This window comes from Salvelinus fontinalis, chromosome 9 (assembly GCF_029448725.1).
Source record: "Salvelinus fontinalis isolate EN_2023a chromosome 9, ASM2944872v1, whole genome shotgun sequence".
Taxonomy (NCBI): domain Eukaryota; kingdom Metazoa; phylum Chordata; class Actinopteri; order Salmoniformes; family Salmonidae; genus Salvelinus; species Salvelinus fontinalis.
The window spans coordinates 1384141-1404941 of record NC_074673.1 but is presented as its reverse complement, the minus strand read 5'-3'; the positions used below and the strand labels follow the sequence as shown (position 1 = coordinate 1404941).

Here is a 20801-nt window from a genome sequence, read left to right as displayed (position 1 = left end):
CCATTTAATGGAGACAGGTACCATTGGAGACAGGTACCATTGGAGACAGGTACCATTTAATGGAGACCGGTACCATTTAATGGAGACAGGTACCATTGGAGACAGGTACCATTGGAGACAGGTACCATTTAATGGAGACCAGTACCATTTAATGGAGACCGGTACCATTTAATGGAGACCGGTACCATTTAATGGAGACCGGTACCATTTAATGGAGACCGGTACCATTTAATGGAGACAGGTACCAATTAATGGAGACATGTACCATTTAATGGAGACAGGTACCATTTAATGGAGACAGGTACCATTTAATGGAGACCGGTACCATTTAATGGAGACAGGTACCATTTAATGGAGACCGGTACCATTTAATGGAGACCGGTACCATTTAATGGAGACAGGTACCATTTAATGGAGACAGGTACCATTTAATGGAGACAGGCACCATTTAATGGAGACAGGTACCATTTAATGGAGACAAGTACCATTTAATGGAGACCGGTACCATTTAATGGAGACAGGTACCATTTAATGGAGACAGGTACCATTTAATGGAGACCGGTACCATTTAATGGAGACAGGCACCATTTAGTGGAGACAGGTACCATTGGAGACAGGTACCATTTAATGGAGACCGGTACCATTTAATGGAGACAAGTACCATTTAATGGAGACCGGTACCATTTAATGGAGACAGGTACCATTTAATGGAGACAGGTACCATTTAATGGAGACAGGTACCATTTAATGGAGACAGGTACCATTTAATGGAGACAGGTACCATTTAATGGAGACAGGTACCATTTAATGGAGACCGGTACCATTTAATGGAGACAGGTACCATTTAATGGAGACAGGTACCATTTAATGGAGACAGGTACCATTTAATGGAGACAGGTACCATTTAATGGAGACAGGTACCATTTAATGGAGACAGGTACCATTTAATGGAGACCGGTACCATTTAATGGAGACAAGTACCATTTAATGGAGACAGGTACCATTTAATGGAGACAGGTACCATTTAATGGAGACAGGTACCATTTAATGGAGACAGGTACCATTTAATGGAGACAGGCACCATTTAGTGGAGACAGGTACCATTGGAGACAGGTACCATTTAATGGAGACCGGTACCATTTAATGGAGACCGGTACCTTTAATGGAGACCGGTACCATTTAATGGAGACCGGTACCATTTAATGGAGACCGGTACCATTTAATGGAGACATGTACCATTTAATGGAGACGGGTACCATTTAATGGAGACTGGTACCATTTAATGGAGACAGGTACCATTTAATGGAGACAGGTACCATTGGAGACAGGTACCATTTAATGGAGCCCGGTACCATTTAATGGAGACCGGTACCATTTAATGGAGACCGGTACCATTTAATGGAGACCGGTACCATTTAATGGAGACAGGCACCATTTAATGGAGACAGGTACCATTTAATGGAGACAGGTACCATTTAATGGAGACCGGTACCATTTAATGGAGACAGGTACCATTGGAGACAGGTACCATTGGAGACAGGTACCATTTAATGGAGACAGGTACCATTTAATGGAGACAGGCACCATTTAATGGAGACAGGTACCATTTAATGGAGACCGGTACCATTTAATGGAGACAGGTACCATTGGAGACAGGTACCATTGGAGACAGGTACCATTTAATGGAGACCGTACCATTTAATGGAGACCGGTACCATTTAATGGAGACCGGTACCATTTAATGGAGACCGGTACCATTTAATGGAGACAGGTACCATTGGAGACAGGTACCATTTAATGGAGACAGGTACCATTTAATGGAGACCGGTACCATTTAATGGAGACAGGTACCATTTAATGGAGACCGGTACCATTTAATGGAGACCGGTACCATTTAATGGAGACAGGTACCATTGGAGACAGGTACCATTTAATGGAGACAGGTACCATTTAATGGAGACCGGTACCATTTAATGGAGACCGGTACCATTTAATGGAGACAGGTACCATTTAATGGAGACAGGTACCATTTAATGGAGACCGGTACCATTTAATGGAGACCGGTACCATTTAATGGAGACAGGTACCATTGGAGACAGGTACCATTGGAGACAGGTACCATTGGAGACCGTACCATTTAATGGAGACCGGTACCATTTAATGGAGACCGGTACCATTTAATGGAGACAAGTACCATTTAATGGAGACAGGTACCATTTAATGGAGACCGGTACCATTTAATGGAGACAGGTACCATTTAATGGAGACAGGTACCATTTAATGGAGACAGGTACCATTTAATGGAGACCGGTACCATTTAATGGAGACCGGTACCATTTAATGGAGACAGGTACCATTTAATGGAGACAGGTACCATTTAATGGAGACCGGTACCATTTAATGGAGACCGGTACCATTTAATGGAGACAGGTACCATTGGAGACAGGTACCATTGGAGACAGGTACCATTGGAGACCGTACCATTTAATGGAGACCGGTACCATTTAATGGAGACCGGTACCATTTAATGGAGACAAGTACCATTTAATGGAGACAGGTACCATTTAATGGAGACCGGTACCATTTAATGGAGACAGGTACCATTTAATGGAGACAGGTACCATTTAATGGAGACAGGTACCATTTAATGGAGACAGGTACCATTTAATGGAGACAGGTACCATTTAATGGAGACAGGTACCATTTAATGGAGACCGGTACCATTTAATGGAGACAAGTACCATTTAATGGAGACCGGTACCATTTAATGGAGACAGGTACCATTTAATGGAGACAGGTACCATTTAATGGAGACAGGTACCATTTAATGGAGACAGGCACCATTTAGTGGAGACAGGTACCATTGGAGACAGGTACCATTTAATGGAGACCGGTACCATTTAATGGAGACCGGTACCTTTAATGGAGACCGGTACCATTTAATGGAGACCGGTACCATTTAATGGAGACCGGTACCATTTAATGGAGACATGTACCATTTAATGGAGACGGGTACCATTTAATGGAGACTGGTACCATTTAATGGAGACAGGTACCATTTAATGGAGACAGGTACCATTGGAGACAGGTACCATTTAATGGAGCCCGGTACCATTTAATGGAGACCGGTACCATTTAATGGAGACCGGTACCATTTAATGGAGACCGGTACCATTTAATGGAGACAGGCACCATTTAATGGAGACAGGTACCATTTAATGGAGACAGGTACCATTTAATGGAGACCGGTACCATTTAATGGAGACAGGTACCATTGGAGACAGGTACCATTGGAGACAGGTACCATTTAATGGAGACAGGTACCATTTAATGGAGACAGGCACCATTTAATGGAGACAGGTACCATTTAATGGAGACCGGTACCATTTAATGGAGACAGGTACCATTGGAGACAGGTACCATTGGAGACAGGTACCATTTAATGGAGACCGTACCATTTAATGGAGACCGGTACCATTTAATGGAGACCGGTACCATTTAATGGAGACCGGTACCATTTAATGGAGACAGGTACCATTGGAGACAGGTACCATTTAATGGAGACAGGTACCATTTAATGGAGACCGGTACCATTTAATGGAGACAGGTACCATTTAATGGAGACCGGTACCATTTAATGGAGACCGGTACCATTTAATGGAGACAGGTACCATTGGAGACAGGTACCATTTAATGGAGACAGGTACCATTTAATGGAGACCGGTACCATTTAATGGAGACCGGTACCATTTAATGGAGACAGGTACCATTTAATGGAGACAGGTACCATTTAATGGAGACCGGTACCATTTAATGGAGACCGGTACCATTTAATGGAGACAGGTACCATTGGAGACAGGTACCATTGGAGACAGGTACCATTGGAGACCGTACCATTTAATGGAGACCGGTACCATTTAATGGAGACCGGTACCATTTAATGGAGACCGGTACCATTTAATGGAGACCGTACCATTTAATGGAGACTGGTACCATTTAATGGAGACCGGTACCATTTAATGGAGACAGGTACCATTTAATGCTTATAGCAACAAACACAAGTTGATATATTTGCTGTGTCACAGTAATGTCACTTAAGCATTTATGAAATGTTTACTCACTGATTATGCATAGGCTATGAATGTAAGACAGATGGGTCAATGTTTTCTTACCCAATGTAGACTGGTTGTTGCTTGGCGACAGAGTAGTTGCTGATTGGTTGTTTGTGGCAGTTGTAGGTGGACAGCAAGCTGCAGGATTGGCCAGTGAAGGAGAGGGTGGGACTGTATCTACACAGAGTAGATAGGTTCATTGCATATAGACATTGATTGGTGATGATGTCCTGTAGGATCAGTTCGGTTTCTAATGTCTTTATGACAACCCTAAAACAATACTCTATACACCGTGTTAAGATCTTAAAGTCTGTTACAAATACATAGTCAGTCCAATAACTAACAATTGTAAATAAGCCTCAGAGATAGCTAGTCCTTTCTACCTCTAAATACTGGTAAATACACCTCAGAGATAGCTAGTCCTTTCTACCACTAAATACTGGTAAATACGCCTCAGAGATAGCTAGTCCTTTCTACCTCTAAATACTGGTAAATACGCCTCAGAGATAGCTAGTCCTTTCTACCTCTAAATACGCCTCAGAGATAGCTAGTCCTTTCTACCTCTAAATACTGGTAAATACGCCTCAGAGATAGCTAGTCCTTTCTACCACTAAATACTGGTAAATATGCCTCAGAGATAGCTAGTCCTTTCTACCACTAAATACTGGTAAATATGCCTCAGAGATAGCTAGTCCTTTCTACCACTAAATACTGGTAAATAAGCCTCAGAGATAGCTAGTCCTTTCTACCACTAAATACTGGTAAATAAGCCTCAGAGATAGATAGTCCATTCTACCACTAAATACAGGTAAATAAGCCTCAGAGATAGCTAGTCCTTTCTACCACTAAATACTGGTAAATAAGCCTCAGAGATAGCTAGTCCTTTCTACCACTAAATACTGGTAAATACGCCTCAGAGATAGCTAGTCCCTTCTACCACTAAATACTGGTAAATACGCCTCAGAGATAGCTAGTCCTTTCTACCACTAAATACAGGTAAATAAACCTCAGAGATAGCTAGTCCTTTCTACCACTAAATACTGGTAAATACGCCTCAGAGATAGCTAGTCCTTTCTACCACGAAATACTGGTAAATACGCCTCAGAGATAGCTAGTCCTTTCTACCACGAAATACTGCTAAATACGCCTCAGAGATAGCTAGTCCTTTCTACCACAAAATACTGGTAAATACGCCTCAGAGATAGCTAGTCCTTTCTACCACTAAATACTGGTAAATAAGCCTCAGAGATAGTTAGTCCTTTCTACCACTAAATACTGGTAAATACGCCTCAGAGATAGCTAGTCCTTTCTACCACGAAATACTGCTAAATACGCCTCAGAGATAGCTAGTCCTTTCTACCACAAAATACTGGTAAATAAGCCTCAGAGATAGCTAGTCCTTTCTACCACTAAATACTGGTAAATAAACCTTAGAGATAGCTAGTCCTTTCTACCACTAAATACTGGTAAATACGCCTCAGAGATAGCTAGTCCTTTCTACCACTAAATACTGGTAAATACGCCTCAGAGATAGCTAGTCCTTTCTACCTCTAAATACTGGTAAATAAGCCTCAGAGATAGCTAGTCCTTTCTACCACTAAATACTGGTAAATACGCCTCAGAGATAGCTAGTCCTTTCTACCACTAAATACTGCCCATCTAGCATTCCAGAGAGGGATTCATATGTCTGTGTGTCTCTGACCTTGACGTGTCGAGATGGTGGATTGAGGAGCAGAGGCCATCCTAGATGATCCCTCTGCAGACCTGGACCAGAGGGGTATGAAAACATATAGTACAGTGAGAGGAGAAGGGAGATGGAATGGAATGGAATAGAATATAAAGGAATAGAATAGAAGGGAATAGAAGGGAATAGAATAGAAGAGAGATGGAATGGAATATAATAGAATGGAATAGAAGGGAATGGAATAGAAGGGAATAGAAGGGAATGGAATAGAATGGAAAGGAATAGAAGGGAATAGAATAGAAGGGAATGGAATGGAATAGAAGGGAATAGAATGGAATAGAAGGGAATGGAATAGAAGGGAATAGAAGGGAATAGAAGGGAATAGAAGGGAATGGAATAGAAGGGAATAGAAGGGAATGGAATAGAAGGGAAGGGAATGGAAGGGAATGGAATAGAAGGGAAGGGAATAGAAGGGAATAGAAGGGAATGGAATAGAAGGGAATAGAAGGGAATAGAAGGGAATGGAATAGAAGGGAATAGAATAGAAGATAGATGGTATGGAATATAATAGAATGGAATAGAAGGGAATGGAATAGAAGGGAATAGAAGGGAATGGAATAGAAGGGAAGGGAATAGAAGGGAATAGAATAGAAGGGAAGGGAATAGAAGGGAATAGAAGGGAATGAAATAGAAGGGAATGGAATAGAAGGGAATAGAAGGGAAAGGAATAGAAGGGAATAGAAGGGAATGGAATAGAATGGAATAGAAGGGAATGGAATAGAAGGGAATAGAATAGAAGGGAAGGGAATAGGAGGGAATAGAATAGAAGGGAATAGAAGGGAATAGAATAGAAGGGAATGGAATAGAAGGGAATAGAATAGAAGGGAAGGGAATAGAAGGGAAAATAATAGAAGGGAATAGAGTAGAAGGGAATAGAAGGGAATGGAATAGAAGGGAATAGAAGGGAATGGAATAGAAGGGAATAGAATAGAAGGGAAGGGAATAGAAGGGATTAGAATAGAAGGGAATAGAAGGGAATAGAATAGAAGGGAATGGAATATAAGGGAATAGAAGGGAATGGAATAGAAGGGAATGGAATAGAAGGGAATAGAAGGGAATGGAATAGAAGGGAATAGAAGGGAATGGAATAGAAGGGAATAGAAGGGAATGGAATAGAAGGGAAGGGAATAGAAGGGAATGGAATAGAAGGGAAAGGAATAGAAGGGAATAGAAGGGAATAGAAGGGAATTGAATAGAAGGGAATAGAAGGGAATGGAATAGAAGGGAATAGAAGGGGATGGAATAGAAGGGAATAGAAGGGAATGGAATAGAAGGGAATGGAATAGAAGGGAATAGAATAGAAGAGAGATGGAATGGAACATAATAGAAGGGAATAGAAGGGAATGGAATAGAAGGGAAGGGGATAGAAGGGAATAAAATAGAAGGGAAGGGAATAGAAGGGAATAGAAGGGAATGAAATAGAAGGGAATGGAATAGAAGGGAATGGAATAAAATAGAAGGGAATAAAATAGAAGGGAATAGAATAGAAGAAAGATGGAATGGAATATAATAGAATGGAATAGAAGGGAATGGAATAGAAGGGAATAGAAGGGAATGGAATAGAATGGAAAGGAATAGAAGGGAATAGAATAGAAGGGAATGGAATGGAATAGAAGGGAATAGAATGGAATAGAAGGGAATGGAATAGAAGGGAATAGAAGGGAATAGAAGGGAATGGAATAGAAGGGAATAGAAGGGAATGGAATAGAAGGGAAGGGAATGGAAGGGAATGGAATAGAAGGGAAGGGAATAGAAGGGAATAGAAGGGAATAGAAGGGAATAGAAGGGAATGGAATAGAAGGGAATAGAAGGGAATAGAAGGGAATGGAATAGAAGGGAATAGAATAGAAGAGAGATGGTATGGAATATAATAGAATGGAATAGAAGGGAATGGAATAGAAGGGAATAGAAGGGAATGGAATAGAAGGGAAGGGAATAGAAGGGAATAGAATAGAAGGGAAGGGAATAGAAGGGAATAGAAGGGAATGAAATAGAAGGGAATGGAATAGAAGGGAATAGAAGGGAAAGGAATAGAAGGGAATAGAAGGGAATGGAATAGAATGGAATAGAAGGGAATGGAATAGAAGGGAATAGAATAGAAGGGAAGGGAATAGGAGGGAATAGAATAGAAGGGAATAGAAGGTAATAGAATAGAAGGGAATGGAATAGAAGGGAATAGAATAGAAGGGAAGGGAATAGAAGGGAAAATAATAGAAGGGAATAGAGTAGAAGGGAATAGAAGGGAATGGAATAGAAGGGAATAGAAGGGAATGGAATAGAAGGGAATAGAATAGAAGGGAAGGGAATAGAAGGGATTAGAATAGAAGGGAATAGAAGGGAATAGAATAGAAGGGAATGGAATATAAGGGAATAGAAGGGAATGGAATAGAAGGGAATGGAATAGAAGGGAATAGAAGGGAATAGAAGGGAATAGAAGGGAATGGAATAGAAGGGAATAGAAGGGAATGGAATAGAAGGGAATAGACGGGAATAGAAGGGGATGGAATAGAAGGGAATAGAAGGGAATGGAATAGAAGGGAATGGAATAGAAGGGAATAGAATAGAAGAGAGATGGAATGGAACATAATAGAAGGGAATAGAAGGGAATGGAATAGAATGGAAGGGAATAGAAGGGAATAAAATAGAAGGGAAGGGAATAGAAGGGAATAGAAGGGAATGAAATAGAAGGGAATGGAATAGAAGGGAATAGAAGGGAAAGGAATAGAAGGGAATAGAAGGGAATGGAATAGAATGGAACAGAAGGGAATGGAATAGAAGGGAATAGAATAGAAGGGAAGGGAATAGGAGGGAATAGAATAGAAGGGAATAGAAGGGAATAGAATAGAAGGGAATGGAATAGAAGGGAATAGAATAGAAGGGAATAGAATAGAAGGGAATAGAAGGGAATGGAATAGAAGGGAATAGAAGGGAATGGAATAGAAGGGAATATAATAGAAGGGAAGGGAATAGGAGGGAATAGAATAGAAGGGAATAGAAGGGAATAGAATAGAAGGGAATGGAATAGAAGGGAATAGAATAGAAGGGATTAGAATAGAAGGGAATAGAAGGGAATGGAATATAAGGGAATAGAAGGGAATGGAATAGAAGGGAATGGAATAGAAGGGAATAGAAGGGAATGGAATAGAAGGGAATGGAAGGGACTGGAATAGAAGGGAATAGAATAGAAGGGAATAGAAGGGAATAGAAGGGAATAGAAGGGAATGGAATGGAAGGGAATAGAAGGGAATTGAATAGAACGGAATGGAATAGAATAGAAGGGAATAGAAGGGAATAGAAGGGAATGGAATAGGATGGAATCGAATAGAAGGGAATAGAAGGGAATGAAATAGAAGGGAATAGAAGGGAATAGAAGGGAATGGAATAGAAGGGAATAGAAGGGAATGGAATAGAAGGGAATAGAATAGAAGAGAGATGGAATGGAATATAAGAGAATGGAATAGAAGGGAATGGAATAGAAGGGAATAGAAGGGAATGGAATAGAAGAGAATAGAAGGGAATGGAATAGAATGAAAAGGAATAGAAGAGAATAGAATAGAAGGGAATAGAAGGGAATGGAATAGAATGGAAAGGAATAGAAGGGACTAGAATAGAAGGGAATGGAATAGAAGGGAATGGAATAGAAGGGAATGGAATAGAAGGGAATAGAATAGAAGGGACGGGAATAGAAGGGAATAGAATAGAAGGGAATGGAATAGAAAGGAATAGAAGGGAATTGAATAGAAGGGAATAGAAGGGAATGGAATAGAATGGAAAGGAATAGAAGTGAATGGAATAGAAGGGAAAGGAATAGAAGGGAATAGAAGGGAATAGAATAGAAGGGAATAGAATGGAATAGAAGGGAATGGAATAGAAGGGAATAGAAGGGAAAGGAATAGAAGGGAATAGAAGGGAATGGAATAGAATGGAATAGAAGGGAATGGAATAGAAGGGAATGGAATAGAAGGGAATAGAATAGAAGGGAATAGAAGGGAATAGAAGGGAATGGGATAGAAAGGAATAGAAGGGATTGGAATAGAATGGAAAGTAATAGAAGTGAATGGAATAGAAGGGAAAGGAATAGAAGGGAAGGGAATAGAAGGGAATAGAATAGAAGGGAATAGAATGGAATAGAAGGGAATGGAATAGAAGGGAATAGAAGGGAAAGGAATAGAAGGGAATAGAAGGGAATGGAATAGAATGGAATAGAAGGGAATGGAATAGAAGGGAATGGAATAGAAAGGAATAGAAAAGAAGGGAATAGAAGGGATTAGAAGGGAATGGAATAGAAAGGAATAGAAGGGATTGGAATAGAATGGAAAGGAATAGAAGTGAATGGAATAGATGTGAAAGGGATAGAAGGGAAGGGAATAGAAGGGAATAGAATAGAAGGGAAGGGAATAGAATGGAATAGAAGGGAAAGGAATAGAAGGGAATAGAAGGGAATGGAATAGAATGGAATAGAAGGGAATGGAATAGAAGGGAATGGAATAGAAGGGAATAGAATAGAAGGGAATAGAAGGGAATAGAAGGGAATGGAATAGAATGGAATGGAATAGAAGGGAATAGAAGGGAAAGGAATAGAAGGGAATAGAAGGGAATAGAATAGAAGGGAATAGACTAGAAAGGAAGGGAATAGAAGGGAATATAATAGAAGGGAATAGAATAGAAGGGAATAGAATAGAAGAGAGATGGAATGGAACATAATAGAAGGGAATAGAAGGGAATGGAATAGAAGGGAAGGGAATAGAAGGGAATAAAATAGAAGGGAAGGGAATAGAAGGGAATAGAAGGGAATGAAATAGAAGGGAATGGAATAGAAGGGAATAGAATAGAAGGGAATGGAATAAAATATAAGGGAATAAAATAGAAGGGAATAGAATAGAAGAGAGATGGAATGGAATATAATAGAATGGAATAGAAGGGAATGGAATAGAAGGGAATAGAAGGGAATGGAATAGAATGGAAAGGAATAGAAGGGAATAGAATAGAAGGGAATGGAATGGAATAGAAGGGAATAGAATGGAATAGAAGGGAATGGAATAGAAGGGAATAGAAGGGAATAGAAGGGAATAGAAGGGAATGGAATAGAAGGGAAGGGAATGGAAGGGAATGGAATAGAAGGGAAGGGAATAGAAGGGAATAGAAGGGAATAGAAGGGAATAGAAGGGAATGGAATAGAAGGGAATAGAAGGGAATAGAAGGGAATGGAATAGAAGGGAATAGAATAGAAGAGAGATGGTATGGAATATAATAGAATGGAATAGAAGGGAATGGAATAGAAGGGAATAGAAGGGAATGGAATAGAAGGGAAGGGAATAGAAGGGAATAGAATAGAAGGGAAGGGAATAGAAGGGAATAGAAGGGAATGAAATAGAAGGGAATGGAATAGAAGGGAATAGAAGGGAAAGGAATAGAAGGGAATAGAAGGGAATGGAATAGAATGGAATAGAAGGGAATGGAATAGAAGGGAATAGAATAGAAGGGAAGGGAATAGGAGGGAATAGAATAGAAGGGAATAGAAGGGAATAGAATAGAAGGGAATGGAATAGAAGGGAATAGAATAGAAGGGAAGGGAATAGAAGGGAAAATAATAGAAGGGAATAGAGTAGAAGGGAATAGAAGGGAATGGAATAGAAGGGAATAGAAGGGAATGGAATAGAAGGGAATAGAATAGAAGGGAAGGGAATAGAAGGGATTAGAATAGAAGGGAATAGAAGGGAATAGAATAGAAGGGAATGGAATATAAGGGAATAGAAGGGAATGGAATAGAAGGGAATGGACTAGAAGGGAATAGAAGGGAATAGAAGGGAATGGAATAGAAGGGAATAGAAGGGAATGGAATAGAAGGGAAGGGAATGGAAGGGAATGGAATAGAAGGGAAATGAATAGAAGGGAATAGAAGGGAATAGAAGGGAATAGAAGGGAATGGAATAGAAGGGAATAGAAGGGAATGGAATAGAAGGGAATAGAAGGGAATAGAAGGGGATGGAATAGAAGGGAATAGAAGGGAATGGAATAGAAGGGAATGGAATAGAAGGGAATAGAATAGAAGAGAGATGGAATGGAACATAATAGAAGGGAATAGAAGGGAATGGAATAGAAGGGAAGGGAATAGAAGGGAATGGAATAGAAGGGAATAGAAGGGAAAGGAATAGAAGGGAATAGAAGGGAATGGAATAGAATGGAATAGAAGGGAATGGAATAGAAGGGAATAGAATAGAAGGGAAGGGAATAGGAGGGAATAGAATAGAAGGGAATAGAAGGGAATAGAATAGAAGGGAATGGAATAGAAGGGAATAGAATAGAAGGGAATAGAATAGAAGGGAATAGAAGGGAATGGAATAGAAGGGAATAGAAGGGAATGGAATAGAAGGGAATATAATAGAAGGGAAGGGAATAGAAGGGATTAGAATAGAAGGGAATAGAAGGGAATGGAATATAAGGGAATAGAAGGGAATGGAATAGAAGGGAATGGAATAGAAGGGAATAGAAGGGAATGGAATAGAAGGGAATGGAAGGGACTGGAATAGAAGGGAATAGAATAGAAGGGAATAGAAGGGAATAGAAGGGAATGGAATGGAAGGGAATAGAAGGGAATTGAATTGAACGGAATGGAATAGAATAGAAGGGAATAGAAGGGAATAGAAGGGAATGGAATAGGATGGAATCGAATAGAAGGGAATAGAAGGGAATGAAATAGAAGGGAATAGAAGGGAATAGAAGGGAATGGAATAGAAGGGAATAGAAGGGAATGGAAGAGAAGGGAATAGAATAGAAGAGAGATGGAATGGAATATAAGAGAATGGAATAGAAGGGAATGGAATAGAAGGGAATAGAAGGGAATGGAATAGAAGAGAATAGAAGGGAATGGAATAGAATGGAAAGGAATAGAAGAGAATAGAATAGAAGGGAATAGAAGGGAATGGAATAGAATGGAAAGGAATAGAAGGGACTAGAATAGAAGGGAATGGAATAGAAGGGAATGGAATAGAAGGGAATGGAATAGAAGGGAATAGAATAGAAGGGACGGGAATAGAAGGGAATAGAATAGAAGGGAATAGAAGGGCATATAATAGAAGGGAATAGAATAGAAGGGAAGGGAATAGAAAGGAATAGAAGGGAATTGAATAGAAGGGAATAGAAGGGAATGGAATAGAATGGAAAGGAATAGAAGTGAATGGAATAGAAGGGAAAGGAATAGAAGGGGATAGAAGGGAATAGAATAGAAGGGAATAGAATGGAATAGAAGGGAATGGAATAGAAGGGAATAGAAGGGACAGGAATAGAAGGGAATAGAAGGGAATGGAATAGAATGGAATAGAAGGGAATGGAATAGAAGGGAATGGAATAGAAGGGAATAGAATAGAAGGGAATAGAAGGGAATAGAAGGGAATGGGATAGAAAGGAATAGAAGGGATTGGAATAGAATGGAAAGTAATAGAAGTGAATGGAATAGAAGGGAAAGGAATAGAAGGGAAGGGAATAGAAGGGAATAGAATAGAAGGGAATAGAATGGAATAGAAGGGAATGGAATAGAAGGGAATAGAAGGGAAAGGAATAGAAGGGAATAGAAGGGAATGGAATAGAATGGAATAGAAGGGAATGGAATAGAAGGGAATGGAATAGAAAGGAATAGAAAAGAAGGGAATAGAAGGGATTAGAAGGGAATGGAATAGAAAGGAATAGAAGGGATTGGAATAGAATGGAAAGGAATAGAAGTAAATGGAATAGAAGGGAAAGGGATAGAAGGGAAGGGAATAGAAGGGAATAGAATAGAAGGGAAGGGAATAGAAGGGAATAGAAGGGAAAGGAATAGAAGGGAATAGAAGGGAATGGAATAGAATGGAATAGAAGGGAATGGAATAGAAGGGAATGGAATAGAAGGGAATAGAATAGAAGGGAATAGAAGGGAATAGAAGGGAATAGAAGGGAATGGAATGGAATAGAAGGGAATAGAAGGGAAAGGAATAGAAGGGAATAGAAGGGAATAGAATAGAAGGGAATGGAAGGGAATAGAATAGAAGGGAATGGAATGGAATGGAATAGAATAGAAGAGAATAGAAGGGAAGGGAATAGAAGGGAATGGAATAGAAGGGAATGGAATAGAAGGGAATAGAATAGAAGGGACGGGAATAGAAGGGAATAGAAGGGAATAGAAGGGAATAGAATAGAATAGAAGGGAAGGGATGAGAAGGGAAGGGAAGGGAATAGAAGGGAATAGAAGGGAATAGAAGGGAATGGAATTGAAAGGAACGGAATAGAAGTGAATGGAATAGAAGGGGAGGGAATAGAAGGGAGGGAATAGAAGGAAATAGAATAGAAGGGAAGGGAATAGAAGGGAATAGAAGGGAATGGAATAGAAGGGAATGGAATAGAGGGGAATAGAAGGGAAAGGAATAGAAGGGAATAGAAGGGAATGGAATAGAATGGAATAGAAGGGAATGGAATAGAAGGGAATAGAATAGAAGGGAAGGGAAAAGAAGGGAATAGAATAGAAGGGAATAGAAGGGAATAGAATAGAAGGGAATGGAATAGAAGGGAATAGAATAGAAGGGAAGGGAATAGAAGGGAATAGAATATAAGGGAAGGGAATAGAAGGGAATATAATAGAAGGGAATAGAATAGAAGGGAATAGAAGGGAATAGAAGGGAATGGAATAGAAGGGAATAGAAGGGGATGGAATAGTAGGGAATAGAATAGAAGGGAAGGGAATAGAAGGGAATAGAAGGGAATGGAATAGAAGGGAATAGAATAGAAGGGAATGGAATAGAAGGGAATAGAAGGGAATAGAAGGGAATGGAATAGAAGGGAATAGAAGGGAGTGGAATGGAAGGGAATAGAAGGGAATAGAATAGAAGGGAATAGAAGGGAATGGAATATAAGGGAATAGAAGGGAATGGAATAGAAGGGAATGGAATAGAAGGGAATAGAAGGGAATGGAATAGAAGGGAATAGAAGGGAATGGAATGGAAGGGAATAGAAGGGAATAGAATAGAACGGAATAGAAGGGAATGGAATAGAATGGAATAGAAGGGAATGGAATAGTAGGGAATAGAAGGGAATGGAATAGAAGGGAATGGAAGGGAATGGAATGGAATAGAAGGGAATAGAAGAGAATAGAAGGGAAGGGAATAGAAGGGAATGGAATAGAAGGGAATAGAAGGGAATTGAATAAAAGGGAATAGAAGGGAATAGAAGGGAATAGAAGGGAATGGAATATAAGGGAATATAAGGGAATAGAAGGGAATGGAATGGAAGGGAATAGAAGGGAATGGAATAGAATGGAATGGAATAGAAGGGACGGGAATAGAAGGGAATAGAATAGAAGGGAATAGAAGGGAATATAATAGAAGGGAATAGAAGGGAATAGAAGGGAATGGAATTGAAAGGAAAGGAATAGAAGTGAATGGAATAGAAGGGGAAGGAATAGAACGGAATGGAATAGAAGGGAATGGAATAGAAGGGAATGGAAGGGAATGGAATAGAGGGGAATAGAAGGGAATAGAATAGAAGGGAATAGAAGGGAATAGAAGGGAATGGAACGGAAGGGAATAGAAGGGAATGGAATAGAATGGAATAGAAGGGAATAGAAGGGAATAGAAGAGAATAGAAGGGAAGGGAATAGAAGGGAATGGAATAGAAGGGAATAGAATAGAATAGAATCGAATAGAATAGAAGGGAATAGAAGGGAATAGAAAGGAATGGAATAGAAGGGAATAGAAGGGAATAGAAGGGCATGGAATGAAGGGAATAGAAGGGAATGGAATAGAAGGGAATAGAAGGGAAGGGAATAGAAGGGAATAGAAGGGAATAGAAGGGAATAGAAGGGAATGGAATAGAAGGGAATAGAAGGGATTAGAAGGGAATAGAAGGGAATAGATGTCACACCCTGGCCTTAGTTATCTTTGTTTTCATTATTATTTTAGGTAGGTCAGGGTGTGACATGGGGAAGTTTGTGTGTTTTTTGTATTGTCTAGGGTGTTGTATGGTTAAGGGGGTTAAATAGAGTAGATGGGTTAGTGTTCAGTGTAGGTATCTAGGAAAGTCTATGGTTGCCTGAATTGGTTCTCAATCAGAAACAGCTGGTTATTGTTGTCTCTGATTGGGAGCCATATTTAAGGCAGCCATAGGCTTTAGCTTTTTTGTGGGTAATTGTCTATGTTGAACGTTTGTTGCTTGTCTGTGCACTGACGTTTGTAGCTTCACGGTCGTTTTGTTGTTTTGTTTTCAGTTTATGTATAGTGTTTGTTTTGTGTTTTCTCTCTCTTCAAAATAAAGAAGATGTATTTTTCACACGCTGCGCCTTGGTCCTGTCACGTTCCTGACCTGTTTTCCTTTGTTATGTATTTGCTTTAGTTGGTCAGGGCGTGAGTTGGGTGGGTTGGTCTAGGTTTCTATTTCTATGTTGGCTTTGTGTTCGGCCTGGTATGATTCTCAATCAGAGACAGGTGTGTATCGTTTGTCTCTGATTGGGAGTCATACTAAGGCAGCCAGGGTTTCACTGGTGTTTTGTGGGTGTTTGTCTCCTGTGTTAGCGTTTGGGCCACACAGGACTGTTGCAGGTTAGTCACGTTTGTTGTTTTGTTAATTTGTAGTGTTTGTTGGTTTGCCATTAAAATCATGAATACCTCCTACTCCGCATCTTGGGCCGATCCATGCTCCTCCTCGTCTGAGGAGGAGAACGACATTGACAACCTTTACAGGTCCACTATCTCTAATGAAGACGATCGTGACAATAGAAGGGAATGGAATAGAAGGGAATAGAATAGAAGGGAATAGAAGGGAATAGAATAGAAGGTTATAGAATAGAAGGGAATGGAATAGAAGGGAATAGAAGGGAATGGAATGGAAGGGAATAGAATAGAAGGGAATGGAATAGAAGGGAATAGAAGGGAATAGAATAGAAGGGAATAGAATAGAAGGGAATAGAAGGGAATGGAATGGAAGGGAATGGAATGGAAGGGAATAGAAGGGAATAGAAGGGAATAGAATAGAAGGGAATAGAATAGAATAGAAGGGAATAGAATAGAAGGGAATGGAATAGAATGGAATATAAGGGAATAGAATAGAAGGGAATAGAATAGAAGGGAATAGAATAGAAGGGATTGGAATATAATTCCTAGCAGATGGCATTAGATGGGGAGGGGCATAGATATTTCACAATCCTCACGTGATAGAATAGTAATGAATGCTGAAATGTTACCTTTATACTTTGTATAGTTTATTTAATGGTCTCCAGAATGATGTGCTCATGCTGGTGTTAAATGGCTGTTTTTAAGTGGTGAAACACAATACACATTTCTCATTCTAAAGTTTTGAATATGAGACTAGTGGATTGGGTTGTACAGTGTTAGTGCTGTGTTGAAAGTGGTTTGTACCTTTCACCCTACTCTTTCAGAATACATTTGCCAGTATAGGCCTACTTCATGGAATGTTCCAGACTGAACGACCAAGTCAACAGTAGAAATGAGTCATGACCTCTTGAGACACAGCCTGGAAAACACCCTAATTACCAACTTGAAGTACGGCATCAATCAAAGATAAGAGAAAGGAGAGTAGGGAACGAGAGTAGGGAACGAGAGGAGGGAACGAGAGCAGGGAACGAGAGGAGGGAAGGAGAGGAGGGAACGAGAGGAGGGAACGAGAGGAGGGAACGAGAGCAGGGAACGAGAGCAGGGAACGAGAGGAGGGAAGGAGAGCAGGGAACGAGAGCAGGGAACGAGAGCAGGGAACGAGTGTAGGGAACGAGTGTAGGGAACGAGAGCAGGGAACGAGAGTAGGGAACGAGTGTAGGGAACGAGTGTAGGGAACGAGAGTAGGGAACGAGAGTAGGGAATGAAAAAATAAAAGAGAGAGAAAGATAGAGGAAGAAAGGAATGAGGAAAGAAAGGTAGAGGGAGAGCATACCATGGACAGAGTGGTGGACAGAAAGTGACTGTAGCAGTGAAGAGGGGCATCCAAGAGATGTGCAGGGAGCAGGAAGCTACGTAGCTACAGAGGACATAAGAGACATATAAGGAGCAGGAAGCTATGTAGCTACAGAGGACATAAGAGACATATAGGGAGCAGGAAGCTACATAGCTACAGAGGACATAAGAGACATATAGGGAGCAGGAAGCTACGTAGCTACAGAGGACATAAGAGACATATAAGGAGCAGGAAGCTACATAGCTACAGAGGACATAAGAGACATATAGGGAGCAGGAAGCTACAGAGGACATAAGAGACATATAGGGAGCAGGAAGCTACGTAGCTACAGAGGACATAAGAGACATATAAGGAGCAGGAAGCTACATAGCTACAGAGGACATAAGAGACATATAGGGAGCAGGAAGCTACAGAGGACATAAGAAACATATAGGGAGAAGCAGGCTACATAGCTACATAGCTACAGAGGATATAAGAGACATATAGGGAGCAGGAAGCTACATAGCTACAGAGGACATAAGAGACATACAGGGAGCAGGTAGCTACATAGCTACAGAGGACATAAGAGACATATAAGGAGCAGGAAGCTACATAGCTACAGAGGACATAAGATACATATAGGGAGCTGGAAGCTACAGAGGACATAAGAGACATATAGGGAGCAGGAAGCTACGTAGCTACAGAGGACATAAGAGACATATAAGGAGCAGGAAGCTACATAGCTACAGAGGACATAAGAGACATATAAGGAGCAGGAAGCTACATAGCTACAGAGGACATAAGAGACATATAGGGAGCAGGAAGCTACAGAGGACATAAGAGACATATAGGGAGCAGGAAGCTACATAGCTACAGAGGACATAAGAGACATAAAGGGGGCAGGAAGCTATGTAGCTACAGAGGACATAAGAGACATATAGGGAGCAGGAAGCTACATAGCTACAGAGGACATAAGAGACATATAGGGAGCAGGAAGCTATGTAGCTACAGAGGACATAAGAGACATATAAGGAGAAGCAGGCTACATAGCAACATAGCTACAGAGGACATAAGAGACATATAGGGAGCAGGAAGCTACGTAGCTACAGAGGACATAAGAGACATATAGGGAGAAGCAGGCTACATAGCTACATAGCTACAGAGGACATAAGAGACATATAGGGAGCAGGAAGCTACGTAGCTACAGAGGACATAAGAGACATATAGGGAGAAGCAGGCTACATAGCTACATAGCTACAGAGGACATAAGAGACATATAGGTAGCAGGAAGCTACACAGCTACAGAGGACATAAGAGACATACAGGGAGCAGGAAGCTACATAGCTACAGAGGACATAAGAGACATATAGGGAGCAGGAAGCTACGTAGCTACAGAAGACATAAGAGACATACAGGGAGCATGAAGCTACACAGCTACAGAGGACATAAGAGACATACGGGGAGCAGGAAGCTACATAGCTACAGAGGACATAAGAGACATATAGGGAGCAGGAAGCTACATAGCTACAGAGGACATAAGAGACATATAGGGAGCAGGAAGCTACATAGCTACAGAGGACATAAGAGACATATAAGGAGCAGGAAGCTACGTAGCTACAGAGGACATAAGAGACATATAGGGAGCAGGAAGCTACATAGCTACAGAAGACATAAGAGACATACAGGGAGCATGAAGCTACACAGCTACAGAGGACATAAGAGACATACAGGGAGCAGGAAGCTGCTTAGCTACAGAGGACATAAGAGACATATAGGGAGCAGGAAGCTACACAGCTACAGAGGACATAAGAGACATACAGGGAGCAGGAAGCTACATAGCTACAGAAGACATAAGAGACATACAGGGAGCATGAAGCTACACAGCTACAGAGGACATAAGAGACATATAGGGAGCAGGAAGCTACATAGCTACAGAGGACATAAGAGACATATAGGGAGCAGGAAGCTACATAGCTACAGAGTACATAAGAGACATATAGGGAGCAGAAAGCTACGTAGCTACAGAGGACATAAGAGACATATAGGGAGAAGCAGGCTACATAGCTACACAGCTACAGAGGACATAAGAGACATATAGGGAGCAGGAAGCTACGTAGCTACAGAGGACATAAGAGACATATAGGGAGCAGGAAGCTACATAGCTACAGAGGACATAAGAGACATATAGGGAGCAGGAAGCTATGTAGCTACAGAGGACATAAGAGACATATAGGGAGAAGCAGGCTACATAGCTACATAGCTACAGAGGACATAAGAGACATATAGGGAGCAGGAAGCTACGTAGCTACAGAGGACATAAGAGACATAAAGGGAGCAGGAAGCTACACAGCTACAGAGGACATAAGAGACATATAGGGAGCAGGAAGCTACGTAGCTACAGAGGACATAAGAGACATATAGGGAGCAGGAAGCTACGTAGCTACAGAGGACATAAGAGACATATAGGGAGAAGCAAAATGGAAAAGAACAGCGATATCACACACATGGCTACAGAAGGCAGAGAGGAGGAGAAACGTAAACGAAAAGAGAGGAGTGAAACTGGTTTGTGTGATGTACTGTAGGATGTAGTATACAAGGGGGCATGGCGCCCTGAGACATGGCTGGTGACTCCTGTGTGGTCATGTTTCAGGGCTACAGGGACATGGCTGGTGACTCCTGTGTGGTCATGTTTCAGGGCTACAGGGACATGGCTGGTGACTCCTGTGTGGTCATGTTTCAGGGCTACAGGGACATGGCTGGTGACTCCTGTGTGGTCATGTTTCAGGGCTACAGGGACATGGCTGGTGACTCCTGTGTGGTCATGTTTCAGGGCTACAGGGACATGGCTGGTGACTCCTGTGTGGTCATGTTTCAGGGCTACAGGGACATGGTTGATGTATATTGATGTGATCATGTTTCAGGGCTAGTGTACAGGTTGATGTATCTTGGTGTGGTCATGTTTCAGGGCTACAGGGATATGGTTGATGTATATTGGTGTGGTCATGTTTCAGGGCTACAGGGATATGGTTGATGTATAT

The 20801-nt window shown here is 41.0% G+C and overlaps 1 protein-coding gene across 1 annotated transcript in view; it reads right to left on the bottom strand.

The window, feature by feature from the left end:
- The window catches only part of myrf (myelin regulatory factor), a 96990-nt gene that overhangs the window by 12226 nt on the left and 63963 nt on the right, over positions 1–20801 (bottom strand). The window contains exons 18-20 of the mRNA XM_055935034.1: positions 17764–17847; positions 5815–5876; positions 4173–4289 (exon numbers count right to left, since the gene is read on the bottom strand). Coding sequence (XP_055791009.1) covers positions 4173–4289; positions 5815–5876; positions 17764–17847 — 263 coding nt within the window. The remainder of the gene's footprint in view (positions 1–4172; positions 4290–5814; positions 5877–17763; positions 17848–20801) is intronic.